Source organism: Dendrobates tinctorius, unplaced genomic scaffold (assembly GCF_039654945.1).
Source record: "Dendrobates tinctorius isolate UK_male_01 unplaced genomic scaffold, ASM3965494v1 ptg000232l, whole genome shotgun sequence".
NCBI classification, from domain to species: Eukaryota; Metazoa; Chordata; class Amphibia; order Anura; family Dendrobatidae; genus Dendrobates; species Dendrobates tinctorius.
The window spans coordinates 2,223,458-2,249,024 of NW_027361899.1; the positions used below are offsets into that span (position 1 = coordinate 2,223,458).

Below are 25,567 nucleotides of genomic sequence, written 5' to 3' on the forward strand. Positions count from 1 at the left end.
TTCTGCACAGCGCTCCATACACCATCACATGGGGCAGCTCTCTGGATTACCCTTTAACCTCAAGTATATAGGAGGCTGCTCTCTGTGACCCGTCATACACATCACATTGGGGGCTGCTCTCTATACTGCTCCGCTCTATCTCCACAGTGCTCCGCATGCAGCAGATGCTCAGGAAACGTTTGGCTTTATTCGAGGTGGAGGACACTCCACAGAAAACTTTCCACCTTCCCCCTGTGCAGCTGGACTCCAGTAAAGCAGCACCATCCATGGTCACCTTCAGCTTCAGCATGACCAGCGGGCTCACCTTAAAGGTACAGTACGCCAGTAACCAGATAACACAATACTCTGCATACAGTGCAGGCATTTATTTGCATCTTCTCCATAGGAGAGCAACACACAGACGCCGGACCCTGTGGTCAGCAGGAGCATAGCCCAGACTGGGGTCCTGCCCTCCATGAGCGTGACATCTGCAGAGCAGCCACAGCTTGACGCCTCGGCTATGGCCGGGATCCTAGATGAACGGACCTGTCGTCGGTGACAGAGAATCCTCATCCGCACAGGGCGCACGTCGCTGCGTCTGGGCCTCAGCTACCCCCAGACACAGCAGAGCCGTCGTGGCAATGTGACACATAGCTCCTCTACTGAATATTACATAACAGTCCATGAAGGAGACATACAAAAACTTTCTTCACCAATTCTAGGGTTCATATCTATTCTTGTTCATCTAGAGCTGCATTTATATTTCTGCTACTCCCCAGAAGCACAGAGCACCCTGCTGACACCGACAAAACTAAGACCTCAGTGCAGTCGTACAAATTCCTTCAACCTGAAGTTAACGGGAGATAAGAAAGATTGTGGATGTGACATTAAGTGACAGCAGAATTATGAATGCAGCTCCGGTCAGCACTAGAGTAAATATAGAATGTAACAGCAGAAAAGTGATTTCAGCTCTGCAGGTGACTGCAGTTTCAGCATCAGCTCACAGAGCCAATATGAAGTCTGGTCGATGGACAGGGCAGGTCCACACGGGGTCATTAACGGATGAGGGTCACGGTCCACTTCTGGAATCTTCTGGACAACAGTCATGAATGTTCCTGTTGCTTCATCTGTACATAGTGCACGGCGGCCTGCAGGACGTCATCCAGGGTCTCGCTGGTCCCGCACCCGCTAGCCACGTCCACGCCGCCATATGCTTTACCCTTTATTGCTGAGCACACGGCGGCGGCCCAATCAAGAGCAGAGAGATGAGAGACAGAGCCCTGAAGAAGAGAAGGGACAGCGTGAGACCCCCAGAGCCGGGAGTGAAAGCGCGAGACCCCCAGAGCCGGGAGTGAAAGCCTGGACGTACATGGGGATCAATCTCTGCTTGCTGTCAGTGAATGGTCATTCTAGTCTGCACTCACTGCTGACATTACCTGTCCTGCTCACACAGCTGAAGGTTTGTTACAATGGATCAGTCAAATATCAGCAGCACACATCTATCTCCACGGGACTGTTGGTCTGTTACAGTGTATCAGCGCAGGAACGTGCGGCAGCCTGGTCTCTTAGCTTTCTGCGTAATTCCTACATGTCATTTACCGCCATTCTGTGACACTTCCGATGTTGTTGCTTCTACCGTCACTGACAGCCGGGCAGCGAGACGTCGGTAATGACCCAGCACATGCCCAGCAGGTGGCGCTCACCTTTGGGACCTGACAGGCGCACAGCACGGCCCCGGAGCGCTGTCTGCAGAGCAGCATCACCGCGGAGGACGGACGCCGGGCACACATCTGGTTCACCAACTTCACCAGCACCTGCCGGAGACGCCGAAGATTACACCTCTATGGTGCGGCTCATGGGTATCCTGCCAGGAGAGGGCAGCGACTACCAACATGGCCGCTCCTGACAACTACTCACCATAGGAGACTCCACACACACGGAGGCCACGAAGAGGGACTGATGGGGGGAGAACTTCTCCAAGAGACTCGGAACCATCGCCATAGCCTGAGACAAGGAATAAATACAGGAAAGACGGCAACTACCATCGCAACCTACATGGACAATACAATCACAATATACAGCTACATTACATTACCCCAGAGCTGCGCTCACTATTCTGCTAGTGCAGTCACTGTGTACATACATTACATTACTGATCCTGAGTTACTTCCTGTATTATACCCCAGAGCTGCACTCACTATTCTGCTGGTGCAGTCACTGTGTACATACATTACATACTGATCCTGAGTTACATCCTGTATTATACCCCAGAGCTGCACTCACTATTCTGCTGGTGGAGTCACTGTGTACATACATTACATTACTGATCCTGAGTTACATCCTGCATTATACCCCAGAGCTGCACTCACTATTCTGCTGGTACAGTCACTGTGTACATACATTACTGATCCAGAGTTACATCCTGTATTATACCCCAGAGCTGCACTCACTATTCTGCTAGTACAGTCACTGTGTACATACATTACATTACTGATCCTGAGTTACATCCTGCATTATACCCCAGAGCTGCACTCACTATTCTGCTGGTGCAGTCACTGTGTACATACATTACATTACTGATCCTGAGTTATATCCTGTATTATACCCCAGAGGTGCACTCACAATTCTGCTGGTGCAGTCACTGTGTACATACATTACATTACTGATCCTGAGTTACATCCTGTATTATACTCCAGAGCTGCACTCACTATTCTGCTGGTGCAGTCACTGTGTACATACATTACATTACTGATCTTGAGTTACATCCTGTATTATACCCCAGAGCTGCACTCACTATTCTGCTGGTGCAGTCACTGTGTACATACATTACATTACTGATCCTGAGTTACATCCTGTATTATACTCCAGAGCTGCACTCACTATTCTGCTGGTGCAGTCACTGTGTACATACATTACTGATCCTGAGTTACATCCTGTATTATACTTCAGAGCTGCACTCACTATTCTGCAGATGCGGGCAATAGTGCAGACTATAGGAACTGGTAATCCGGCCGCTGTCCTCACCTGTCGCTCTTCCACCTTGCGAGCGGCTGTGTTAGCAGATCTCAGCAAAAACTTGAGTGATGTTTGCAGTTCCTTCCTCTGCCACTGCGGCATGGGGGCACTGTCAACACTCTGAAAAAAGCAACCATAAACCATCATTATGGGGCCGCACTGTTCGTGTTACATTATATTATTTATGTAAATAGAGTAGGCGCTTTCCCCTGGGGAGAGGAACATGCACAGTTTGGGGTTCAGTGATCGGAACCGATTGGGAGAGTCCTGAGCCGCAGAGTCCTGACCTGGGTGGGCATCACTTTTCTGCTCTATAGTCGCAGATTTTAGACTTTGCATTACCTCCCTCTAATTTCCTAGAACCCTGTTTGCATAAAGTGTTTCTGTTCTGGAGTCACAATTCTCTAGAGATCTCCTGTGCTGAAAAGGTTGTTACAAAATATTCCGTTCCCATGATTTTAGCTATCGCACATTGAGAAGTTAATGAGTTAACTAAAGTTAGGTGCAAGTAGGTGTTATCAGATAGTTTTCAGTAGGGGCGTGGCCTTCTCCATGTATGACATTGACTAATTGTAAGCAGGCAGCAACATAGAGGTGCACAAGGACTTGTGCTGTAATGAGGGTCACATGACCGGACGCCACAGGTCCTGCCAGCAGGACCATGCAGCATAAATAAGCCCTAAAGAAGCATGGCACAGCAGAGAAAGGAAATATTAAGCAGCGGTCAGAGCTCCTCACTGTTTGATGCATCTTCAGAGCTTATTTAAGCTGCACATTCCGGCTGCCAGGACCTGTGGAGTCCGGTCATGTGACCCTGATGACATCACAGGTCCTTGTGCACCTCTATGTTGCTGCCTGATTATGATTGGTTAGTGTTGTACAGGGAGGAAGGCCACGCCCCTACTGAAAACAGTCGGGAGTTAACTAAAGTTACTTGGGTGTTAACTCATTAGGTGCCAAATACTGTGATTTACTAATATTTCCAGATCGCAGAAGTGAAATAAAACAGAAGTTTTCCTCCCTGCAGCCGCCGTCACATTGTGTCCAGTCCTCTCTAAGAACATCTCCCCCACACTGACAACACATCCTGCGGCGGTGACATCGGTGATAACAGCCCCCCCAGCCCCCGCCTCAGCCCCCGCACCCCACTCACGTGTCTCAGGAGCCCGATGTCCCGGGAGAGCTGCTGGGCTTCACTCATGGAGGCCGGCCTCGTCTTCATGCGCTCGCTGACAGACTCCACCTCCTTGCATAGCACCTGCCCCGTCTCTCGCGCCTGCGGATCGCCATAATTACACGAGAGTCGTGCACTTGTGATCGTCCTCATGTGATGCAGTTTTTCCTAATTTCTGAGCTGTGGCTTCCCCTCCAGTCACACCTAGAGCTGCAGGTACGGCTCCTCTCCTGATCCCACTGCTGCCCTCTGCTGGTGCCTACACAATGCAATGCAGCCGGATGCAAAGCATTATGGGATCTTCCCTGACAAATTAGCAATGTGTTGGTCCACAAATGTCTCAGTCATTAGAAGGGTGAATGCAGCCTAATAATTGTTTATATAGCTGCAGGTGGGACTGGAGCAAAAGAATGCTGAATGCTGCTCTGGAGATGACTGGAGAATAAGAATGCTGAATGCTGGTCTGGAGGTGACTGGAGTATAAGAACTGTGCATGCTGCTCTGGAAGTGACTAGTATAATAATGCTGAATGATGCTCTGGAGGTGACTGGAGAATAAGAACGGTGAACGCTGCTCTGGAGGTGATAGGAGTATAAGAATTGTGAATGCTGCTCTGGAAGTGACTAGTATAATAATGGTGAATGCTGCTCTGGAGGTGATTGCAGTATAAGAACAATAAATGCTATTCTGGAGGTGACTGCAGTATGAGAACAGTAAATGCAGCTCTGGAGGTGACTGCAGTATAAGAACAGTGAATGCTGCTCTGGAGGTGACTGCAGCATTCTGTCCCTGCCCTCGGCTTGTCACCCACCTGCCTGGCCTCCTCTCCGGTCACTGCGATGAGTCGCACGATCCCTTTCACCAGCGGTTTTTCGTTGATGATCACCAGATCTTCGATGGTCCCCGTCCTGAGCAGGTGTCTGGGGGCAGAGGAGGAGGTGACGCAGACGGGGGGCTATCAGCTGACTGTCACATCCCCCTTACAGGGGCCGTCTACTCTAACACCCCATGGAAATGGTGATGCAATGGGGGGATAATGGCACTGAGTGTCAGGATACATCGGGGGGCACCGTTTGAGGTGGGCACGAGGGGGACGATCCACAGACAAGGGGGAGGTGTAGGGAGATTGCTCACGTGCCGCAGCAGAGCTCCACAGACGTCTGCAGACCGGCCCGACAGCTCCGACTCATCAGCTTCTCCACGGGGACCCCAACCGAGACCACGCGGACAGGATCCGGGTACACCTGGGGGGAAGGGAGAGACTATTAACCCCTGCAGCTCTCTCCTAAAGGACCCCAGTATCCATGAAGCAGGCATCCCCATATGGTGGACAACAATGCCACCCAACCGGCGCACAGAGATTGGGGGGGGGGGGGGTAGTCAGACGAAGCAGTATATATATATATTCACCTCATCCACGGTCCTCAGACCCGCGATACATCTGGCGTCAGCAAGAGGGATGTGCGCCGTGTCAATCTCCTGGTCTTGTGCAATCAGATCCTGCAGCAGCTTCTCCACCTCCTGCAGCTGCAGACCACTGACCGGACCCTAAAAGAGAAGCTCACCAGTATTACCCGCTATCCTGTCACTATGGGGCAGCCCCCGAGACCCCGATTCTGTACAGACTGCGGGGGCTTATAATCCAAAATGTAATCTACATCGGCAAACAGTGTGCAGCAGGCTTGTGCACCGAGCCTCACCGAGGCCCCCGACATCACAGAGTGTAACAGGCAGGGCCGGTGTTAGGAGCAGGCGCTGGGAGCAGCGCAGGCACGAGGAGGAGGTGAGGATAATTTTTTTTAATTAATATATCGTTGTGTGTGCTGGACTGTGGGGCCATTCTCGGTGGGGGGGGCTATACAGTCATGGCCAAAAGTATTGACACCCCTGCAATTCTGTCAGATAATACTCAGTTTCTTCCTGAAAATGATTGCAAACACAAATTCTTTGGTATTATTATCTTCATTTAATTTGTCTTAAATGAAAAAACACAAAAAGAATTGTCCTAAAGCCAAATTGGATATAATTCCACACCAAACATAAAAAAGAGGGTGGACAAAAGTATTGGCACTGTTCGAAAAATCATGTGATGCTTCTCTAATTTGTGTAATTAACAGCACCTGTAACTTACCTGTGGCACCTAACAGGTGTTGGCAATAACTAAATCACACTTGCAGCCAGTTGACATGGATTAAAGTTGACCCAACCTCTGTCCTGTGTCCTTGTGTGTACCACATTGAGCATGGAGAAAAGAAAGAAGACCAAAGAACTGTCTGAGGACTTGAGAAACCAAATTGTGAGGAAGCATGAGCAATCTCAAGGCTACAAGTCCATCTCCAAAGACCTGAATGTTCTGTGTCTACCGTGCGCAGTGTCATCAAGAAGTGTAAAGCCCATGGCACTGTGGCTAACCTCCCTAGATGTGGACGGAAAAGAAAAATTGACAAGAGATTTCAACGCAAGATTGTGCGGATGTTGGATAAAGAACCTCGACTAACATCCAAACAAGTTCAAGCTGCCCTGCAGTCCGAGGGTACAACAGTGTCAACCCGTACTATCCGTCGGCGTCTGAATGAAAAGGGACTGTATGGTAGGAGACCCAGGAAGACCCCACTTCTTACCCTGAGACACAAAAAAGCCAGGCTGGAGTTTGCCAAAACTTACCTGAAAAAGCCTAAAACATTTTGGAAGAATGTTCTCTGGTCAGATGAGACAAAAGTAGAGCTTTTTGGGCAAAGGCATCAACATAGCGTTTACAGGAGAAAAAAGAGGCATTCAAAGAAAAGAACACGATCCCTACAGTCAAACATGGCGGAGGTTCCCTGATGTTTTGGGGTTGCTTTGCTGCCTCTGGCACTGGACTGCTTGACCGTGTGCATGGCATTATGAAGTCAGAAGACTACCAACAAATTTTGCAGCATAATTTAGAGCCCAGTGTGAGAAAGCTGGGTCTACCTCAGAAGTCAAGGGTCTTCCAGCAGGACAATAACCCAAAACACACTTCAAAAAGCACTAGAAAATGGTTTGAGAGAAAGCACTGGAGACTTCTAAGGTGGCCAGCAATGAGTCCAGACCTGAATCCCATAGAACACCTGTGGAGAGATCTAAAAATGGCAGTTTGGAGAAGGCTCCCTTCAAATATCAGGGACCTGGAGCAGTTTGCCAAAGAAGAATGGTCTAAAATTCCAGCAGAGCATTATAAGAAACTCATTGATGGTTACCGGAAGCGGTTGGTCGCAGTTATTTTGGCTAAAGGTTGTGCTGAGGGTGCCAATACTTTTGTCCGGCCCATTTTTGGAGTTTTGTGTGAAATGATCAATGTTTTGCTTTTTGCTTCATTCTCTTTTGTGTTTTTTCATTTAAGACAAATTAAATGAAGATAATAATACCAAAGAATTTGTGTTTGCAATCATTTTCAGGAAGAAACTGAATATTATCTGACAGAATTGCAGGGGTGTCAATACTTTTGGCCATGACTATATATCATGTGGTGCTGGGCGCTATATACCATGTGGTGCTGAGCGCTATATACCATGTGTTGCTGGGCGCTATATACCATGTGGTGCTGGGCGCTATATACCATGTGGTGCTGGGCGCTATATACCATGTGGTGCTGGGCGCTATATACCATGTGGTGCTGGGCGCTATATACCATGTGGTGCTGGGCGCTATATACCATGTGGTGCTGGGCGCTATATATATCATGTGGTGCTGGGCGCTATATATATCATGTGGTGCTGGGCGCTATATATATATCATGTGGTGCTGGGCGCTATATATATCATGTGGTGCTGGGCGCTATATATATCATGTGGTGCTGGGCGCTATATATATCATGTGGTGCTGGGCGCTATATATATCATGTGGTGCTGGGCGCTATATATATCATGTGGTGCTGGGCGCTATATACCATGTGATGCTGGGCGCTATATACCATGTGGTGCTGGGCGCTATATATATACCATGTGGTGCTGGGCGCTATATATATATCATGTGGTGCTGGGCGCTATATATATATCATGTGGTGCTGGGCGCTATATATATACCATGTGGTGCTGGGCGCTATATATATATCATGTGGTGCTGGGCGCTATATATATATCATGTGGTGCTGGGCGCTATATATATATCATGTGGTGCTGGGCGCTATATACCATGTGGTGCTGGGCGCTATATACCATGTGGTGCTGGGCGCTACATACCATGTGGTGCTGGGCACTATATACCATGTGGTGCTGGGCGCTATATACCATGTGGTGCTGGGCGCTATATACCATGTGGTGCTGGGCGCTATATATATCATGTGGTGCTGGGCGCTATATATATCATGTGGTGCTGGGCGCTATATATATCATGTGGTGCTGGGCGCTATATATATCATGTGGTGCTGGGCGCTATATACCATGTGATGCTGGGCGCTATATACCATGTGATGCTGGGCGCTATATACCATGTGGTGCTGGGCGCTATATACCATGTGGTGCTGGGCGCTATATACCTTGTGGTGCTGGGCGCTATATACCATGTGGTGCTGGGCGCTATATACCATGTGGTGCTGGGCGCTATATACCATGTGGTGCTGGGCGCTATATATATCATGTGGTGCTGGGCGCTATATATATCATGTGGTGCTGGGCGCTATATATATCATGTGGTGCTGGGCGCTATATATATCATGTGGTGCTGGGCGCTATATATATCATGTGGTGCTGGGCGCTATATATAATGTGGTGCTGGGCGCTATATATATCATGTGGTGCTGGGCGCTATATATATCATGTGGTGCTGGGCGCTATATCTATCATGTGGTGCTGGGCGCTATATCTATCATGTGGTGCTGGGCGCTATATCTATCATGTGGTGCTGGGCGCTATATATATATCATGTGGTGCTGGACGCTATATATATCATGTGGTGCTGGGCGCTATATATATCATGTGGTGCTGGGCGCTATATATATCATGTGGTGCTGGGCGCTATATATATCATGTGGTGCTGGGCGCTATATATATCATGTGGTGCTGGGCGCTATATATATCATGTGGTGCTGGGCGCTATATATATCATGTGGTGCTGGGCGCTATATATATCATGTGGTGCTGGGCGCTATATATATCATGTGGTGCTGGGCGCTATATATATCATGTGGTGCTGGGCGCTATATCTATCATGTGGTGCTGGGCGCTATATATATCATGTGGTGCTGGGCGCTATATCTATCATGTGGTGCTGGGCGCTATATATATATCATGTGGTGCTGGGCGCTATATATATCATGTGGTGCTGGGCGCTATATATATCATGTGGTGCTGGGCGCTATATATATCATGTGGTGCTGGGCGCTATATATATCATGTGGTGCTGGGCGCTATATATATCATGTGGTGCTGGGCGCTATATATATCATGTGGTGCTGGGCGCTATATATATCATGTGGTGCTGGGCGCTATATATATCATGTGGTGCTGGGCGCTATATCTATCATGTGGTGCTGGGCGCTATATATATATCATGTGGTGCTGGGCGCTATATATATCATGTGGTGCTGGGCGCTATATATATCATGTGGTGCTGGGCGCTATATATATCACGTGGTGCTGGGCGCTATATATATCATGTGGTGCTGGGCACTATATATATCATGTGGTGCTGGGCGCTATATATATATATATCATGTGGTGCTGGGTGCTATATACCATGTGGTGCTGGGCGCTATATATATCATGTGGTGCTGGTTGCTATATACCATGTGGTGCTGGGCGCTATATATATCATGTGGTGCTGGGCGTTATATACCATGTGGTGCTGGGCGCTATATACCATGTGGTGCTGGGCGCTATATACCATGTGGTGCTGGGCGCTATATACCATGTGGTGCTGGGCGCTATATATATCATGTGGTGCTGGGCGCTATATATATCATGTGGTGCTGGTTGCTATATACCATGTGGTGCTGGGCGCTATATATATCATGTGGTGCTGGGCGCTATATATACCATGTGGTGCTGGGTGCTATATACCATGTGATGCTGGGCGCTATATACCATGTGATGCTGGGCGCTATATATATCATGTGGTGCTGGGTGCTATATATATCATGTGGTGCTGGGTGCTATATACCATGTGGTGCTGGGCGCTATATATATCATGTGGTGCTGGGTGCTATATACCATGTGATGCTGGGCGCTATATATATCATGTGGTGCTGGGTGCTATATACCATGTGGTTCTGGGCGCTATATATATCATGTGGTGCTGGGCGCTATATACCATGTGGTGATGGGTGCTATATACCATGTGGTGCTGGGCGCTATATATACTATGTGTGGCTGGGCTATATACCATGTGGTGCTGGGTGCTATATGCCATGTGGTGCTGGGCGCTATATACCATGTGTGGCTGGGCTATAAACCATGTGGTGCTGGGCGCTATATTCCATGTGTGGCTGGGCTATATACCATGTGGTGCTGGGCGCTATATACCATGTGTGGCTGGGCGCTATATACCATGTTGTGCTGTGCTGTATACCATGTGGGGCTGGGCTATATACTATGCGGCTGGGCTATATACTATGCGGCTGTTATATACCATGGGGGGTACATTTTACATTATATTCTATGGGGAGGCTGTGTTATATAATATGAGGGGTACATTATTATATTATATTCTATAGGGGTGATTGTATCATACTCTACGAGTTGGCTACATTATACTATGAGGAGGCTACATTTTATTCTATGGGGGGCTGCATTATATTCTATGGGAGCTAGATTATATTGTATGGGGGCTTCATCATACTTTATTAGGGGGGCTACATAGTATTCCATGAGGGGGCTACATTATACTATATCAGGGGCTGCATTATATTCTATGGGGGGCTGCAATATACTCTGAGGGGGCTGTCATATTCTATAGCGGGGTTACATTATATTCTGTGGGGTAGCTGCATTATCTTCTATGGGGGTTAAATTATATTTTATGGCGGTGCTGCATTATACTCTATGGGGTGGCTGCATTATACTATATGTGGGCTGCATTAACTGTTTTGAGGACTATGGGGAATACATTATATGAAGAACTATGGGGTGCATTATACTATGGGAAGTGAATTGTACTACAAGGATGACTATGGCGGTGCATTATACTATATGGAGGACTATGAGGAGTGTATTATACTATATGGAGGACTGGGCAGTGTATTTTAATATATGGAGGACTATGAGGAGTGTATTATACTATATGGAGGACTATGGGGCACACTATTATATGGAGGACTATGGGACGTGTATATATGGGAAGTGAAATGCTTCTGTGTAATGTGCAATGTGTCAGCATTTGGGGCCCCATTTTAAACTTTTGCCCAGGGCCCCACTTTGCCTAAAACCCGCCCTGGTAACAGGCGTGTGCACCGAGACCCCCGACATCACAGTGTGTGAACGGAGTGTGCACCGAGCCTCACCGAGACCCCCGACATCAGTGTGTAACAGGCGTGTGCACTGAGCCTCATCGAGACCCCCGACTTCACAGTGTGTGACCGGCGTGTGCACCGAGCCTCACCGAGACCCCCGACATCACAGTGTGTAACAGGCGTGTGCACCGAGACCCCAGACATCACAGTGTGACCGGCGTGTGCACCGAGACCCCCAACATCACAGTGTGTGAACAGAGTGTGCACCGAGCCTCACCGAGAACCCCAACATCAATGTGTAACAGGCGTGTGCACCGAGACCCCCGACATCACAGTGTGTGAACAGAGTGTGCACCGAGCCTCAGAGACCCCCGACATTCACAGTGTGTGACCGGCGTGTGCACCGAGCCTCACCAAGACTCTCGACATCACAGTGTGTGACCGGCGTGTGCTCCGAGACCCCCGACATCACAGTGTGTGAACAGAGTGTGCATTGAGCCTCATAGAGACCCCGACATCACAGTGTGTGACCGGCGTGTGCACCGAGACTCTCGACATTACAGAGTGTGACCGGCGTGTGCTCCGAGACCCCCCGACATCACAGTGTGTGACCAGAGTATGCATCGAGCCTCACCGAGACACCCCACCATCACAGTGTGTGACCAGAATGTGCACCGAGCCTCACCGAGATCCCGACATCACAGTGTGTGACCAGAGTGTGCACCGAGCCTCACCGAGATCCCGACATCACAGTGTGTGACTGGAGTGTGCACCGAGCCTCACCGAGACCCCCGACGCCACAGTGTGTGACCAGAGTGTGCATCGAGCCTCACCGAGATCCCGACATCACAGTGTGTGACCAGAGTGTGCACCGAGCCTCACCGAGATCCCGACATCACAGTGTGTGACCAGAGTATGCATCGAGCCTCACCGAGATCCCGACATCAGTGTGTGACCAGAGTATGCATCGAGCCTCACCGAGACCCCCGACACCACAGTGTGACCAGAGTGTGCATCGAGCCTCACCGAGATCCCGACATCACAGTGTGTGACCAGAGTATGCATCGAGCCTCACCGAGATCCCGACATCAGTGTGTGACCAGAGTATGCATCGAGCCTCACCGAGACCCCCGACACCACAGTGTGTGACCAGAGTGTGCACCGAGCCTCACCGAGATACCGACATCACAGTGTGTGACCAGAGTATGCATCGAGCCTCACCGAGACCCCCCGACACCACAGTGTGTGACCAGAGTGTGCACCGAGCCTCACCGAGATCCCGACATCACAGTGTGTGACCGGCGTGTGCACCGAGATCCCGACATCACAGTGTGTGACCGGCGTGTGCACCGAGATCCCGACATCACAGTGTGTGACCAGAGTGTGCATCGAGCCTCACCGAGATCCCGACATCACAGTGTGTGACCGGCGTGTGCACCGAGATCCCGACATCACAGTGTGTGACCAGAGTGTGCATCGAGCCTCACCGAGATCCCGACATCACAGTGTGTGACCGGCGTGTGCACCGAGATCCCAACATCACAGTGTGTGACCGGAGTGCGCACCGAGCCTCACCGAGATCCCGACATCACAGTGTGTGACCGGCGTGTGCACCGAGATCCCAACATCACAGTGTGTGACCGGAGTGCGCACCGAGCCTCACCGAGATCCCGACATCACAGTGTGTGACCGGCGTGTGCACCGAGATCCCGACATCACAGTGTGTGACCGGCGTGTGCACCGAGATCCCGACATCACAGTGTGTGACCAGAGTGTGCATCGAGCCTCACCGAGATCCCGACATCACAGTGTGTGACCGGCGTGTGCACCGAGATCCCGACATCACAGTGTGTGACCAGAGTGTGCATCGAGCCTCACCGAGATCCCGACATCACAGTGTGTGACCGGCGTGTGCACCGAGATCCCGACATCACAGTGTGTGACCAGAGTGTGCATCGAGCCTCACCGAGATCCCGACATCACAGTGTGTGACCGGCGTGTGCACCGAGATCCCAACATCACAGTGTGTGACCGGAGTGCGCACCGAGCCTCACCGAGATCCCGACACCACAGTGTGTGACTGGAGTGTGCGCTGGGCCTTACCGTGACGCTGACATCAAAGCGCAGGTGTTGTGCGGTGACATGTGAGCCTCGTTGAGCTGTGCCCTCGCCTAGGACCTGCCGCAGGGCATAATTCAGCAGGTGGGTGGCGCTGTGATTCACCATACATGCCAGCCGATGGCCCTAGAGAGGAGAGAAAACATCACTGACCTGACAGCTGCACTGCATTCTGGGAGTTGTAGTGCAGTCTCAGATGCCCTGCTGATGTAATACCTGGTCCAGGTGCAGGATCAGGCGGTCCCCCACCCTCAGCGGCTCTGCGGCGGTGATCTCATGCACCACGTATCCTCCTGCCACATGCACGGACTCCACCGGGAACAGGACGTCCTGTAGGAGGGACACAGCTGTAATATGATGGGGCAGAAGGACGAGCACCGGGTAACGCAGCCAGACGTCCCTCACCTGCTCCCCTTCCCGCATGAAGTACCCCACGTCACAGCTCTGCCCCCCCTGCTCCGCGTAGTAGCAGGTGCGGTCCAGGATGGCGGCACAGCGCTGACCTCCATCCACCTGTGAGAGCAGAGACTGGTCCTGGCACAGCGCGAGGACGGCGGCCTCACAGGGAGGGAACTCTGCGGAGGACACGGTCACATGATGACAGTCCAATCAGGAGCAGCCTCTGACCGGTGAACTGGCGGCCATCTTACCGTATCGGCCGTCGGCCCCCAGCCTGTACTTGTACTTCGGTGAATCGCTGGTGGCAGGGACCCCCCTGCGCTGCAGCTCCGTCAGAGAGTGCACGTCCAGCTGCTGCCGGGTCGGGGCGCCGTCCGCATGGAGGTTTCGAATCCTCATCTAAAAAAGAATGCAAAAAACATGGCGGCACATGGAGACTATGGAAATGGCAATCAAGTCACGTCTATGAGAAAGCCGCACACATGCCGGGCCACTGACCTGGGCCTCCTCCTCCGCCAGCCGCTCCAGAGCCGCCATATCCAGGGACAGCCCCCTCTCCTGCAGAATCAGCGCGATGAGATCCAGCGGGAATCCCAGGTTCCTGTGCAGAGACCACGCCACGTCCACTGCGGAGAAAGCAGGCGTCACGAGAGCGCAGGACGCCAAACGCTACCCTCCACCGCCATCACATCACTCACCTGGGAACGTCCTGGTGGCACCACCTCGCTGAACGGTGCGGTCGATGATATGGCGCCCCCGCTGGAGAGAGACCAGAAACGCCTCCTCGTTCTCATTCAGGATCCTCATAATCTGAAATCAGCGCAAAAGACGCATCACAAAGAGCCACGATACAATGTAACGACCCCGCAGCTGTGAGCACAGGACCCATCACTTCAGGCATATCCTAGATCTCACGTGTCACCAGGTGTCTGCAGTGTCACCCACCTGGGATTTCTCGCGCTCCAGTTCCGGATACGCGGCCCCCTGTAAGATAATCATACAGAGATGAGATGCCAGATGTCAGGGTAGTGACGGCGTCAGGCTCGAGGGTCTCCACTCACCAAAACCTGCACCACGGTGGGAACCAAGGAAGACAAGAAGCCGGGGGAAGCGCAGAGGATCTCGGAGGAGAAGCGCACGGCTCGGCGCAGAATGCGGCGCAACACGAGTCTGGGGAGAGGAGAAGCCGCGATCACAAGGGGGCGACACCGGACGTGGCGGAGGACGGGGGATGGCCTCAGAATGTGGGGATACAGGTATACTTATGTCAGCGCTTACTCGGCTCCTGACATCCCGGGGTACACGCCGTCAGCGATGCACACAGCCAGAGTCCTGATGTGATCGGCCACCACACGATACGCCATGTCCACGTGGTGGACGTCCTCCACACCCACCTTCCCCTGGTACGGAGGGGCCTGCGAGCCCTGAGGAGAGAGACGACCATCAGTTCAGGTCACACAAAGAACGACCGAGACTATGACCTGAGGCCCTCACCCTCTCGATGGCCCTCAGGATGGGTATGAACAGGTCCGTGCCGTAGTTGGAGCGTTTCCCTTGAAGGATGGTGACCAATCTCTCCAGTCCCATCCCGGTGTCCACGTGGCACTGCGGCAGCGGCCGGAGACGTCCGTCTGTCTCTCTGCACAAAGTGACAGGAGCGCGGGGGCTCTAGATCAGCAGATCCCGCAGGTACCCCAGGACCTCGCTCTGGATACTCACCACCCACCTGTCATACTGCATGAACACCAGGTTCCAGATCTCCACCACGTCGGGACTATCCTGGTTCACCAGAGCTGCAGCGTTTCGCCCTCCAACATGATCGTAATGAATCTCTGTGCAGGGCCCGCAGGGGCCCGTGTCCCCCATTTCCCAGAAGTTTTCCTTTAGGCCAAATGGCAGGATCCGCTCCGGAGGAAGACTGAAAGGGAGACGCAGATGATGGGAGTCACCCTTGGTGCTGAAGCTCCTGGTCGTACTGCCATGTCATTAGTATCCGGCGGCACTTACCCCAGGCTCAGCCAGATCTCCCGGGTTTCCTCATCAGCAGAGAGGCCGAGATCCGGGTCCCCTCGAAAGTAGGTGACATAGAGGCGCTCAGGCGGGATCCCGTAACCGCGCGTCAGCAGCTCCCAGGCCATAAAGCAAGCTTCTACCTACAGGAGAAATATGGGATGACTCCAGATTCAGCCACACGGCGGGCACGGGACGATATCCAGTATGTGATGGGATCAGATATAACACGGGTTGATATTTAGTATGTGGTGTGATCAGATATAACACGGGACAGATATCCAGTATGTGATGGGATCAGATATAACACAGGACGATATCCAGTAAGTGTTGGGATCAGATATAACACGGGCAGATATCCAGTACGTGGTGGGATCAGATATAACACGGGACAGATATCCAGTATGTGGTGGGATCAGATATAACACGGGACAGATATCCAGTATGTGGTGGGATCAGATATAACACGGGACAGATATCCAGTATGTGGTGGGATCAGATATAACACAGGACAATATCCAGTATGTGGAGGGATCAGATATAACACAGGATGATATCCAGTATATGATGGGATCAGATATAACACGGGACGAAATCCAGTATGTGATGGGATTAGATATAACACGGGATGATATCTAGTATGTGGTGGGATCAGATATAACACGGGACAGATATCTAGTATGTGGTGGGATCAGATATAACACGGGACAGATATCTAGTATGTGGTGGGATCAGATATAACACGGGACAGATATCCAGTATGTGGTGGGATCAGATATAACACGGGACAGATATCCAGTATGTGGTGGGATCAGATATAACACAGGATGATATCCAGTATGTGGAGGGATCAGATATAACACAGGATGATATCCAGTATATGATGGGATCAGATATAACACGGGACGAAATCCAGTATGTGATGGGATTAGATATAACACGGGATGATATCTAGTATGTGGTGGGATCAGATATAACACGGGACAGATATCTAGTATGTGGTGGGATCAGATATAACACGGGACAGATATCCAGTATGTGGTGGGATCAGATATAACACGGGACAGATATCCAGTATGTGGTGGGATCAGATATAACACAGGACAATATCCAGTATGTGGAGGGATCAGATATAACACAGGATGATATCCAGTATATGATGGGATCAGATATAACACGGGACGAAATCCAGTATGTGATGGGATTAGATATAACACGGGATGATATCTAGTATGTGGTGGGATCAGATATAACACGGGACAGATATCTAGTATGTGGTGGGATCAGATATAACACGGGACAGATATCCAGTATGTGGTGGGATCAGATATAACACGGGACAGATATCCAGTATGTGGTGGGATCAGATATAACACAGGATGATATCCAGTATGTGGAGGGATCAGATATAACACGGGACGATATCCTGTATGTGGAGGGATCAGATATAACACAGGATGATATCCAGTATGTGGAGGGATCAGATATAACACGGGACGATATCCTGTATGTGGTGGGATCAGATATAACACAGGACAATATCCAGTATGTGGTGGGATCAGATATAACATGGGCTGATATCCAGTATGTGATGGGATCAGATATAACACAGGATGATATCCAGTAAGTGGTGGGATCAGATATAACACGGGCAGATATCCAGTATGTGGTGGGATCAGATATACAATGGGCAGATATCCAGTATGTGGTGGGATCAGATATAACACGGGCAGATATCCAGTATGTGGTGGGATCAGATACAGTGGGGAAAAAAAGTATTTAGTCAGTCAGCAATAGTGCAAGTTCCACCACTTAAAAAGATGAGAGGCGTCTGTAATTTACATCATAGGTAGACCTCAACTATGGGAGACAAACTGAGAAAAAAAAATCCAGAAAATCACATTGTCTGTTTTTTTTTTCATTTTATTTGCATATTATGGTGGAAAATAAGTATTTGGTCAGAAACAAAATTTCATCTCAATACTTTGTGATATATCCTTTGTTGGCAATGACAGAGGTCAAACGTTTTCTGTAAGTCTTCACAAGGTTGCCACACACTGTTGTTGGTATGTTGGCCCATTCCTCCATGCAGATCTCCTCTAGAGCAGTGATGTTTTTGGCTTTTCGCTTGGCAACACGGACTTTCAACTCCCTCCAAAGGTTTTCTATAGGGTTGAGATCTGGAGACTGGCTAGGCCACTCCAGGACCTTGAAATGCTTCTTACGAAGCCACTCCTTCATTGCCCTGGCGGTGTGCTTTGGATCATTGTCATGTTGAAAGACCCAGCCACGTTTCATCATCAATGCCCTTGCTGATGGAAGGAGGTTTGCACTCAAAATCTCACGATACATGGCCCCATTCATTCTTTCATGTACCCGGATCAGTCGTCCTGGGCCCTTTGCAGAGAAACAGCCCCAAAGCATGATGTTTCCACCACCATGCTTTACAGTAGGTATGGTGTTTGATGGATGCAACTCAGTATTCTTTTTCCTCCAAACACGACAAGTTGTGTTTCTACCAAACAGTTCCAGTTTGGTTTCATCAGACCATAGGACATTCTCCCAAAACTCCTCTGGATCATCCAAATGCTCTCTAGCAAACTTCAGACGGGCCCGGACATGTACAGGCTTAAGCAGTGGGACACGTCTGGCACTGCAGGATCTGAGTCCATGGTGGCGTAGTGTGTTACTTATGGTAGGCCTTGTTACATTGGTCCCAGCTCTCTGCAGTTCATTCACTAGGTCCCCCCGCGTGGTTCTGGGATTTTTGCTCACCGTTCTTGTGATCATTCTGACCCCACGGGGTGGGATTTTGCGTGGAGCACCAGATCGAGGGAGATTATCAGTGGTCTTGTATGTCTTCCATTTTCTAATTATTGCTCCCACAGTTGATTTCTTCACTCCAAGCTGGTTGGCTATTGCAGATTCAGTCTTCCCAGCCTGGTGCAGGGCTACAATTTTGTTTCTGGTGTCCTTTGACAGCTCTTTGGTCTTCACCATAGTGGAGTTTGGAGCCAGACTGTTTGAGGGTGTGCACAGGTGTCTTTTTATACTGATAACAAGTTTAAACAGGTGCCATTACTACAGGTAATGAGTGGAGGAAAGAGGAGACTCTTAAAGAAGTTACAGGTCTGTGAGAGCCAGAAATCTTGATTGCTTGTTTCTGACCAAATACTTATTTTCCACCATAATATGCAAATAAAATGAAAAAAAAACAGACAATGTGATTTTCTGGATTTTTTTTTCTCAGTTTGTCTCCCATAGTTGAGGTCTACCTATGATGTAAATTACAGACGCCTCTCATCTTTTTAAGTGGTGGAACTTGCACTATTGCTGACTGACTAAATACTTTTTTTCCCCACTGTATAACACAGGGCAGATATCCAGTATGTGGTGGGATCAGATATAACACGGGCTGATATCCAGTATGTGGTGGGATCAGATATAAGAGGGCAGATATCCAGTATGTGGTGGGATCAGATCTAACACGGGCTGATATCCAGTATGTGGTGGGATCAGATCTAACACGGGCTGATATCCAGTATGTGGTGGGATCAGATCTAACACGGGCTGATATCCAGTATGTGGTGGGATCAGATCTAACACGGGCTGATATCCAGTATGTGGTGGGATCAGATATAACACGAGCTGATATCCAGTATGTGGTGGGATCAGATATAACACGGGCTGATATCCAGTATGTGGTGGGATCAGATATAACACGGGCTGATATCCAGTATGTGGTGGGATCAGATATAACACGAGCTGATATCCAGTATGTGGTGGGATCAGATATAACATGGGCTGATATCCAGTATGTGGTGGGATCAGATATAACACAGGGCAGATATCCAGTATGTGGTGGGATCAGATATAACACGGGCTGATATCCAGTATGTGGTGGGATCAGATATAACACAGGGCAGATATCCAGTATGTGGTGGGATCAGATATAACATGGGCTGATATCCAGTATGTGGTGGGATCAGATATAAGAGGGCAGATATCCAGTATGTGGTGGGATCAGATATAACACGAGCTGATATCCAGTATGTGGTGGGATCAGATATAACATGGGCTGGTATCCAGTATGTGGTGGGATCAGATATAACACAGGGCAGATATCCAGTATGTTCTGGCTTCAGGTGCGGGGGGGGGGGGGGCTTTAGTTTTTATACCTTGAAGTAATCTCCAAATGACCAGTTTCCCAGCATCTCGAAGAAGGTGTGGTGATAGACGTCTCGGCCCACGTCCTCCAGGTCGTTGTGCTTCCCCCCAGCTCGCACACACTTCTGGCTGTTCACTACCCTGCGGTACTGCGCCATCTCGCTCCGGGGGTCTGCGTTACCCAGGAATATGGGCTTAAACTGGAGGATAAAACACAACATATAATGACTCCTTGACCACCAGGAAGTCCCCTACAGGGCAGAATGACCACCTCTTCTGCACAGGACAATGGGACCCTTGAAGGAGCCGACCCCTCTTCATCATGAGGCATGGCCAGTGAGATAAGTATGATCCGTGCCAGCCCCCAAGTCTGGGGAGATGGGCACAGTCCTAGCAACACCAGTGAGGCTGCTGGGAGGAATGGGCAGAAACAGGACACTAAAATCCACACAGCGTGGCCCGGGGGTTTCCCTTTAGATCGCTGCAGTAATTTTGCTCCTGACTGGTGGACTTGGTCTCTCACAGTTGGAGAGCAGCTTCTAACCTCCTCGGCCCGCATATGGGGCTGCGCGGACCCTCATGTGCCACACTGTACAGCTGTAAGGTGCCTGATCGAGGGAGTTGTGGGCGGGCTGCTGCTTCTGCACGCCCTGACAATCTACAGGAACACTGTGCCCCGCTCCGGTGTGCTGCTGTGTGTGGGGGGCTCACACTTCCTTGTGGCCCATAGGCCTCCACTGGCTTCAGGCTTTGATCTTCCAGAACTTTTGCAGCAAACAATCCAGAGGACACTGAAGGGGATAGGATGGGGCCTAACAGGCAGCCATCTTTCCCACAGGTACCGGGCATAGCTTCAGCCCTGGCCCTTGGTCTGGGTGGAGCACCCCTCTTGCTAACTCCTCTAGCACTAGGAACTCTTCTCCACCACAAGCCGTGCACCCAGATTCCAGCACCTGCCGCCTCTGAGGGTTTGAGTCCCTCTTTCCCTGCAGCACCGCTGGTTGAGTGCAACTAAGGGCCCGACGTCCATCTCTAGGCTCCCAGGCCAACAGACGGATTTGCATGGAAGGGTCCAATGCACTGCCCCCAATAACCGGCTCACGTTGTCCCTAGCAGCCTATTGCCTGTGACCACTGCTGTCACTTCACCACTTTGTCTAACTGAACGTGACACTCTCAGTTCCTCCTCCCTAGTCTGGGCCGGCCATTACAGGTAACGGGGTTGTCCACAACTAAGATAACACCTTCTTGAACTACATGTTTGCCCCCGACAAAATAAAAAACCCCTATACTCGCCTCCTGTGCCGGAGCCATTCCCACGGTGTCGGCACTCGCGGTCCGATGCTGTGATGCGGTGCTGTGACATGTGACCCCGGCACCCAATCAGCGCTGGCATCACTGTCTCCGCCTTCACACAGACTGAACATGAAGAGGAAGTCAGAGATCAGCAGCAGCCCGGACCGCCTCCTCATATTCAATCTGTACGAAGGCGGAGACCATGACGCCAGCTCTGATTGGGTGCCGGGGTCACGTCACAGCTCAGACCACGAGTGCCGACACCGTGGGAATGGCGCCAGCACGGGACGCGAGTATAGGGTTTTTTATTTTATCAGGGGCCAACATTTAGATCACGGGGTTGTCCTAGTAGTGGACAACCCCTTTAACCCTGTGTAGACCACACTGCAGCCCCTGGGGGTTTTACCTTTTACATAATATACATTACTATAGGACATCACCCCCACCTCTCCTGCACAGCTGTACTACGATCCCGGGGGTCTCAGCGGTCTGAGCGCCTCACTGCTCGTCCACATGTACAAGTGATGGCCAGGGGCCACAGTGGCGTTCCCTGGGGGCCACATTGTGAGGGCGCCTCCTCACAGTCACAGATTGCTCCTTCCAGAAATCCTCACTGAGCGGCGGAAGAACAAGCTCCGCTCACAGCAGGTCCGATCACAGAGCGCAGCAGTGCAGGTGACTGATGTGCTGCTGCGCTCTGCACAGGCAGAAACCAAGAGGACAAGATGCTAAGTATACGATCATACTGAGTGCTGCTGTTTGCTGCTTATGCAGAGCGAGAAGGAAACGGTATGACTGGCTGTGCGGCACCTGGAGACTCGGCCGCCATTTCTCCCTTTCTCCACAATATTATTCCATGACATCCAGCTCCTTGGGGCACAGACCCCGCACGGTCCAGTATCAGGGGCACGGAGGGTCACAGTCTGTTGTACCCTAAAGTCAGTGCAGGGTCCCCAGTGTCGTGCACCCCACATCGCCAGTAGCAGTCACTTAGGGCCCTGCACTGACTTAGGGAAACTACAACTCCCAGCACGGCTCAGGAGCTGCAAACCTTAAAGGGATATTCCCATCTCCAATATGTAGTAGGTGTAATAATATCAGCAAATACCTACAGTTAATTGGAAATGTAGTACAGTTCTTCTGATTCACTTTGTCGCTTTCCTCATGTGCAGACATGGCAGGACCAATGCACTTTACTGCTGGCCTTTAATATGTACATGATTTAGCTGAGCCGCCACTCGCCCTCATACTGCTCCAATACAGGTGATCGCACACGTGCTCCTCATCCCGGGCCCCGCTCCACCGCTCAGGACGCCCCGCTCCACCACTCAGGACGCCCCGCTCCACCGCTCAGGACGCCCCGCTCCACCGCTCAGGACGCCCCGCAGCTCAGGACGCCCCCGCTCCACCGCTCAGGACGCCCCGCTCCACCGCTCAGGACGCCCCGCTCCACCGCTCAGGACGCCCCGCTCCACCGCTCAGGACGCCCCGCAGCTCAGGACGCCCCCGCTCCACCGCTCAGGACGCTCCACCGCTCAGGACGCCCCGCAGCTCAGGACGCCCCCGCTCCACCGCTCAGGACGCCCCGCTCCGCCGCTCAGGACGCCCCGCTCCACCGCTCAGGACGCCCCGCTCCGCCGCTCAGGACGCTCCACCGCTCAGGACGCCCCGCTCCGCCGCTCAGGACGCCCCGCTCCGCCGCTCAGGACGCTCCACCGCTCAGGACACTCCACAGATCAGGATGCTCCGCTGCTCAGATTATAGATGTGGTGGACGTCTCTTTCTGCATATCTACAGTACGTTTACATGAGGCCACAGCTAATCAGGAGAACTACACTACATGTGTAACGGGAGGGATTGGCTAATATTACTACACCTACTACATACTGGGATAGGATCTCGGAGATGGGAACCCCCTTTAAGGGCATGCTGGGAGATATAGTTTTCCAACTGTCCAGACACCTGAAAATGGCACAAAGGCCCCGTGATGAAACACCAGCTATGAGAATGCGGTCTGGGACAATCGCCCCTGTCCGCCGGCGCGGCCTGACCCCGGGGGGGTGATTGTCAGCAGCGCCGTCCGGTATCCGGGGGCGAGCGGTTACTCCAGTCCGGTCAGGGCCACGCCCCCTACTGTCAATCACCTCAGTGACTCCGCCCCACAGCCGTCAGCCATGTGTGAGCTCACCTGGTTCATGCCTGCGTTTACAAACAGCAGGCTGGGGTCTCCCCGCGGCCGCACGGAGGAGGACGGGACGCGCCGGTGGGCACGCTGCTCCTCGAAGTAGCGCAAGAACGTGCGGCGGACGGCAGCCGAGGACGGGGAGGAGGCGGAGGACAGAGCCCGGCGGCTGCGCGCCACACGGGCTGTCAAGCACTGGAGCAGCCGCGAGGGAGCCGCCATCTTACGGATGGCAAGGGCGCAGGGCCTGGGAGACGGGGTCCGCGGTCACTTCCGGCTTTTTGTGCGCATGAGCAGTATCCTGGCGTGTCAAGCTTATGGATTTTGTATTGTGAAGCTTTATTAGTATATCACAGAACAAGCAGCAGCCTTTCCTTCAAGGGATTCTCCATCTTGAACCCACCACAGCCACTTTTAATTTTTATGCTTTTATTTTTATTCTTCTGCCATTTTGTGAGAACCGTAACTGATAAGTTGCTGGCGCCATGTGAGGGCTCCTTATTGTGCCCCGAGCTGTAGTTTATATTGATGCCATTTGGGGGTAAATATCGCATTTTGAGCGTTTTTAAATGCATTTTTTGTTGCAAAAAGTAATTCTGGATTTTTTTGGGCTTTTTCATATTTACCAAACAAATTAATTTTGCTATTTCGATAGCTCAGACTTGTCCGGATGAAACGACACAAAACATGTTTTATTATTTTACAGGCTTCTATATTTCGGGCTTCGTAGTAGGGTGAAGATGGCGTCACCAGGGACCCCGGCTGCCACGGTAACCGGTCATGTGAGGGAAGCGGCGCTGTCGCCCCTCCGCGGCTGTGTCCCAGATCTCTGTCAGTGGTTAAACAGGAGCCCCCGACGCGCGTCATAGATGGACGGCCGATGGCAGGTTAAAGCCACAACCATTTAACCCCTCTGATGCCGCTGTCAATAGTGAGAGCAGCATCTACCTGAGTATTACTGGGTCCTCCATCATTGTCCCCATTGCCACCCCACCGCCATTGTGGTCACACAGTAACCATAGCAGCCCAGATGACACCAGGCCGAGTGCCAGCCACACGGTCGCCCAGCTACGGTGGCCTCTAAGGTCCTGACGCGAGTCCCCTCAGTGTGAGACTCACCGGTCTATTGCCCAACTCTACAGAAGGATCAGACCAGTAACGTCCTGGACTGCGACCCAGAGAAAAGAAAAGGCAAACAGCCGAGGAATAAAAATAGTAGGAAAAAATCCCGGAATTTGTATTTTACAAGTAAAAGCGCAGAGGTTCCGTAAAAATAAAAGAAAACATAAAAAATCCACATATTTGTATCTCCACGTTCTGAACGGTCCAATATAGAAAACCACAATATTATGGAACCTGTTTTTGTGAACAACGTAAATAAATAAAATAAATCTTTTTTGTCAATGTGACGCACGGAGCACTGAATATAAAGCAATCAAAAAGGCTGAAAAAACACAACACGTATTCGTACAGTTCTGTCTGCAAAAAAAAAGGCTGACCCGGAGAATCTGCGATGCAAAAACAAGTAGTGTTTGTAAATCGGAATTTTTAGTGTGTAAAAATTATCATTATTATAGCGTCATTTATTCCATGGCCTTCCGGGACCTTCTGGAAGGTCCAATCAGAGCAGGGGCTGAGCATGTGACCTCTGATCTCCACTGGGAGATCGTCCCACGGGCATGCTCAGTGGACAGAAAGAAGGACTTAGGCCCCCGTCACACATCAGCGATCTCACCAGCGAGATCACTGTGTGTGACAGCGATCAGCAACCGGCCCCTCTGCCGGTATCGCTGATCGCTGTAGGAAACCGCTGGACTTTT

At 51.0% G+C, this 25,567-nt stretch overlaps 1 protein-coding gene across 4 annotated transcripts; it reads right to left on the reverse strand.

The window, feature by feature from the left end:
* Positions 1–350: 350 nt before the first annotated feature.
* AARS2 (alanyl-tRNA synthetase 2, mitochondrial) lies at positions 351–24,025 on the reverse strand. 4 transcript variants are annotated; one of them, XM_073556248.1, is made up of 22 exons: positions 23,754–24,025; positions 20,282–20,470; positions 16,101–16,246; positions 15,820–16,011; positions 15,588–15,732; positions 15,372–15,517; positions 15,155–15,263; positions 15,039–15,077; positions 14,792–14,903; positions 14,592–14,719; positions 14,345–14,492; positions 14,100–14,269; positions 13,911–14,024; positions 13,680–13,820; positions 5,579–5,716; positions 5,303–5,412; positions 4,980–5,088; positions 4,148–4,270; positions 3,004–3,114; positions 1,897–1,983; positions 1,683–1,793; positions 351–1,259 (listed from the first exon to the last, which is right to left on the reverse strand). In XM_073556248.1, the coding sequence occupies exons 1-22, from the start codon at positions 23,967–23,969 to the stop codon at positions 1,083–1,085; spliced, it is 2,961 nt and encodes a 986-aa protein (XP_073412349.1). In that variant the 5' UTR covers positions 23,970–24,025; the 3' UTR covers positions 351–1,082. The 4 variants fall into 4 exon arrangements, 3 of the variants coding, with proteins under 3 accessions (XP_073412349.1, XP_073412350.1, XP_073412351.1); XR_012222644.1 differs by having other exon boundaries at positions 1,222–1,259; positions 1,897–2,030; XM_073556249.1 differs by lacking the exons at positions 3,004–3,114; positions 4,148–4,270.
* Between the last annotated feature and the right edge of the window lie 1,542 nt (positions 24,026–25,567).

Coding starts and splice junctions, on each gene's coding strand:
- AARS2 (XM_073556248.1), bottom strand. CDS start 23,969: ATGGCGGCTCCCTCGCGGCTGCTCCAGTGCTTGACAGCCCGTGTGGCG. Junction 20,471..23,753: donor TAAACGCAGGCATGAACCAG/GTGAGCTCACAC, acceptor TTTATCCTCCAG/TTTAAGCCCATATTCCTGGG. Junction 5,717..13,679: donor GCTTTGATGTCAGCGTCACG/GTAAGGCCCAGC, acceptor CTTCTCTTTTAG/GGTCCGGTCAGTGGTCTGCA.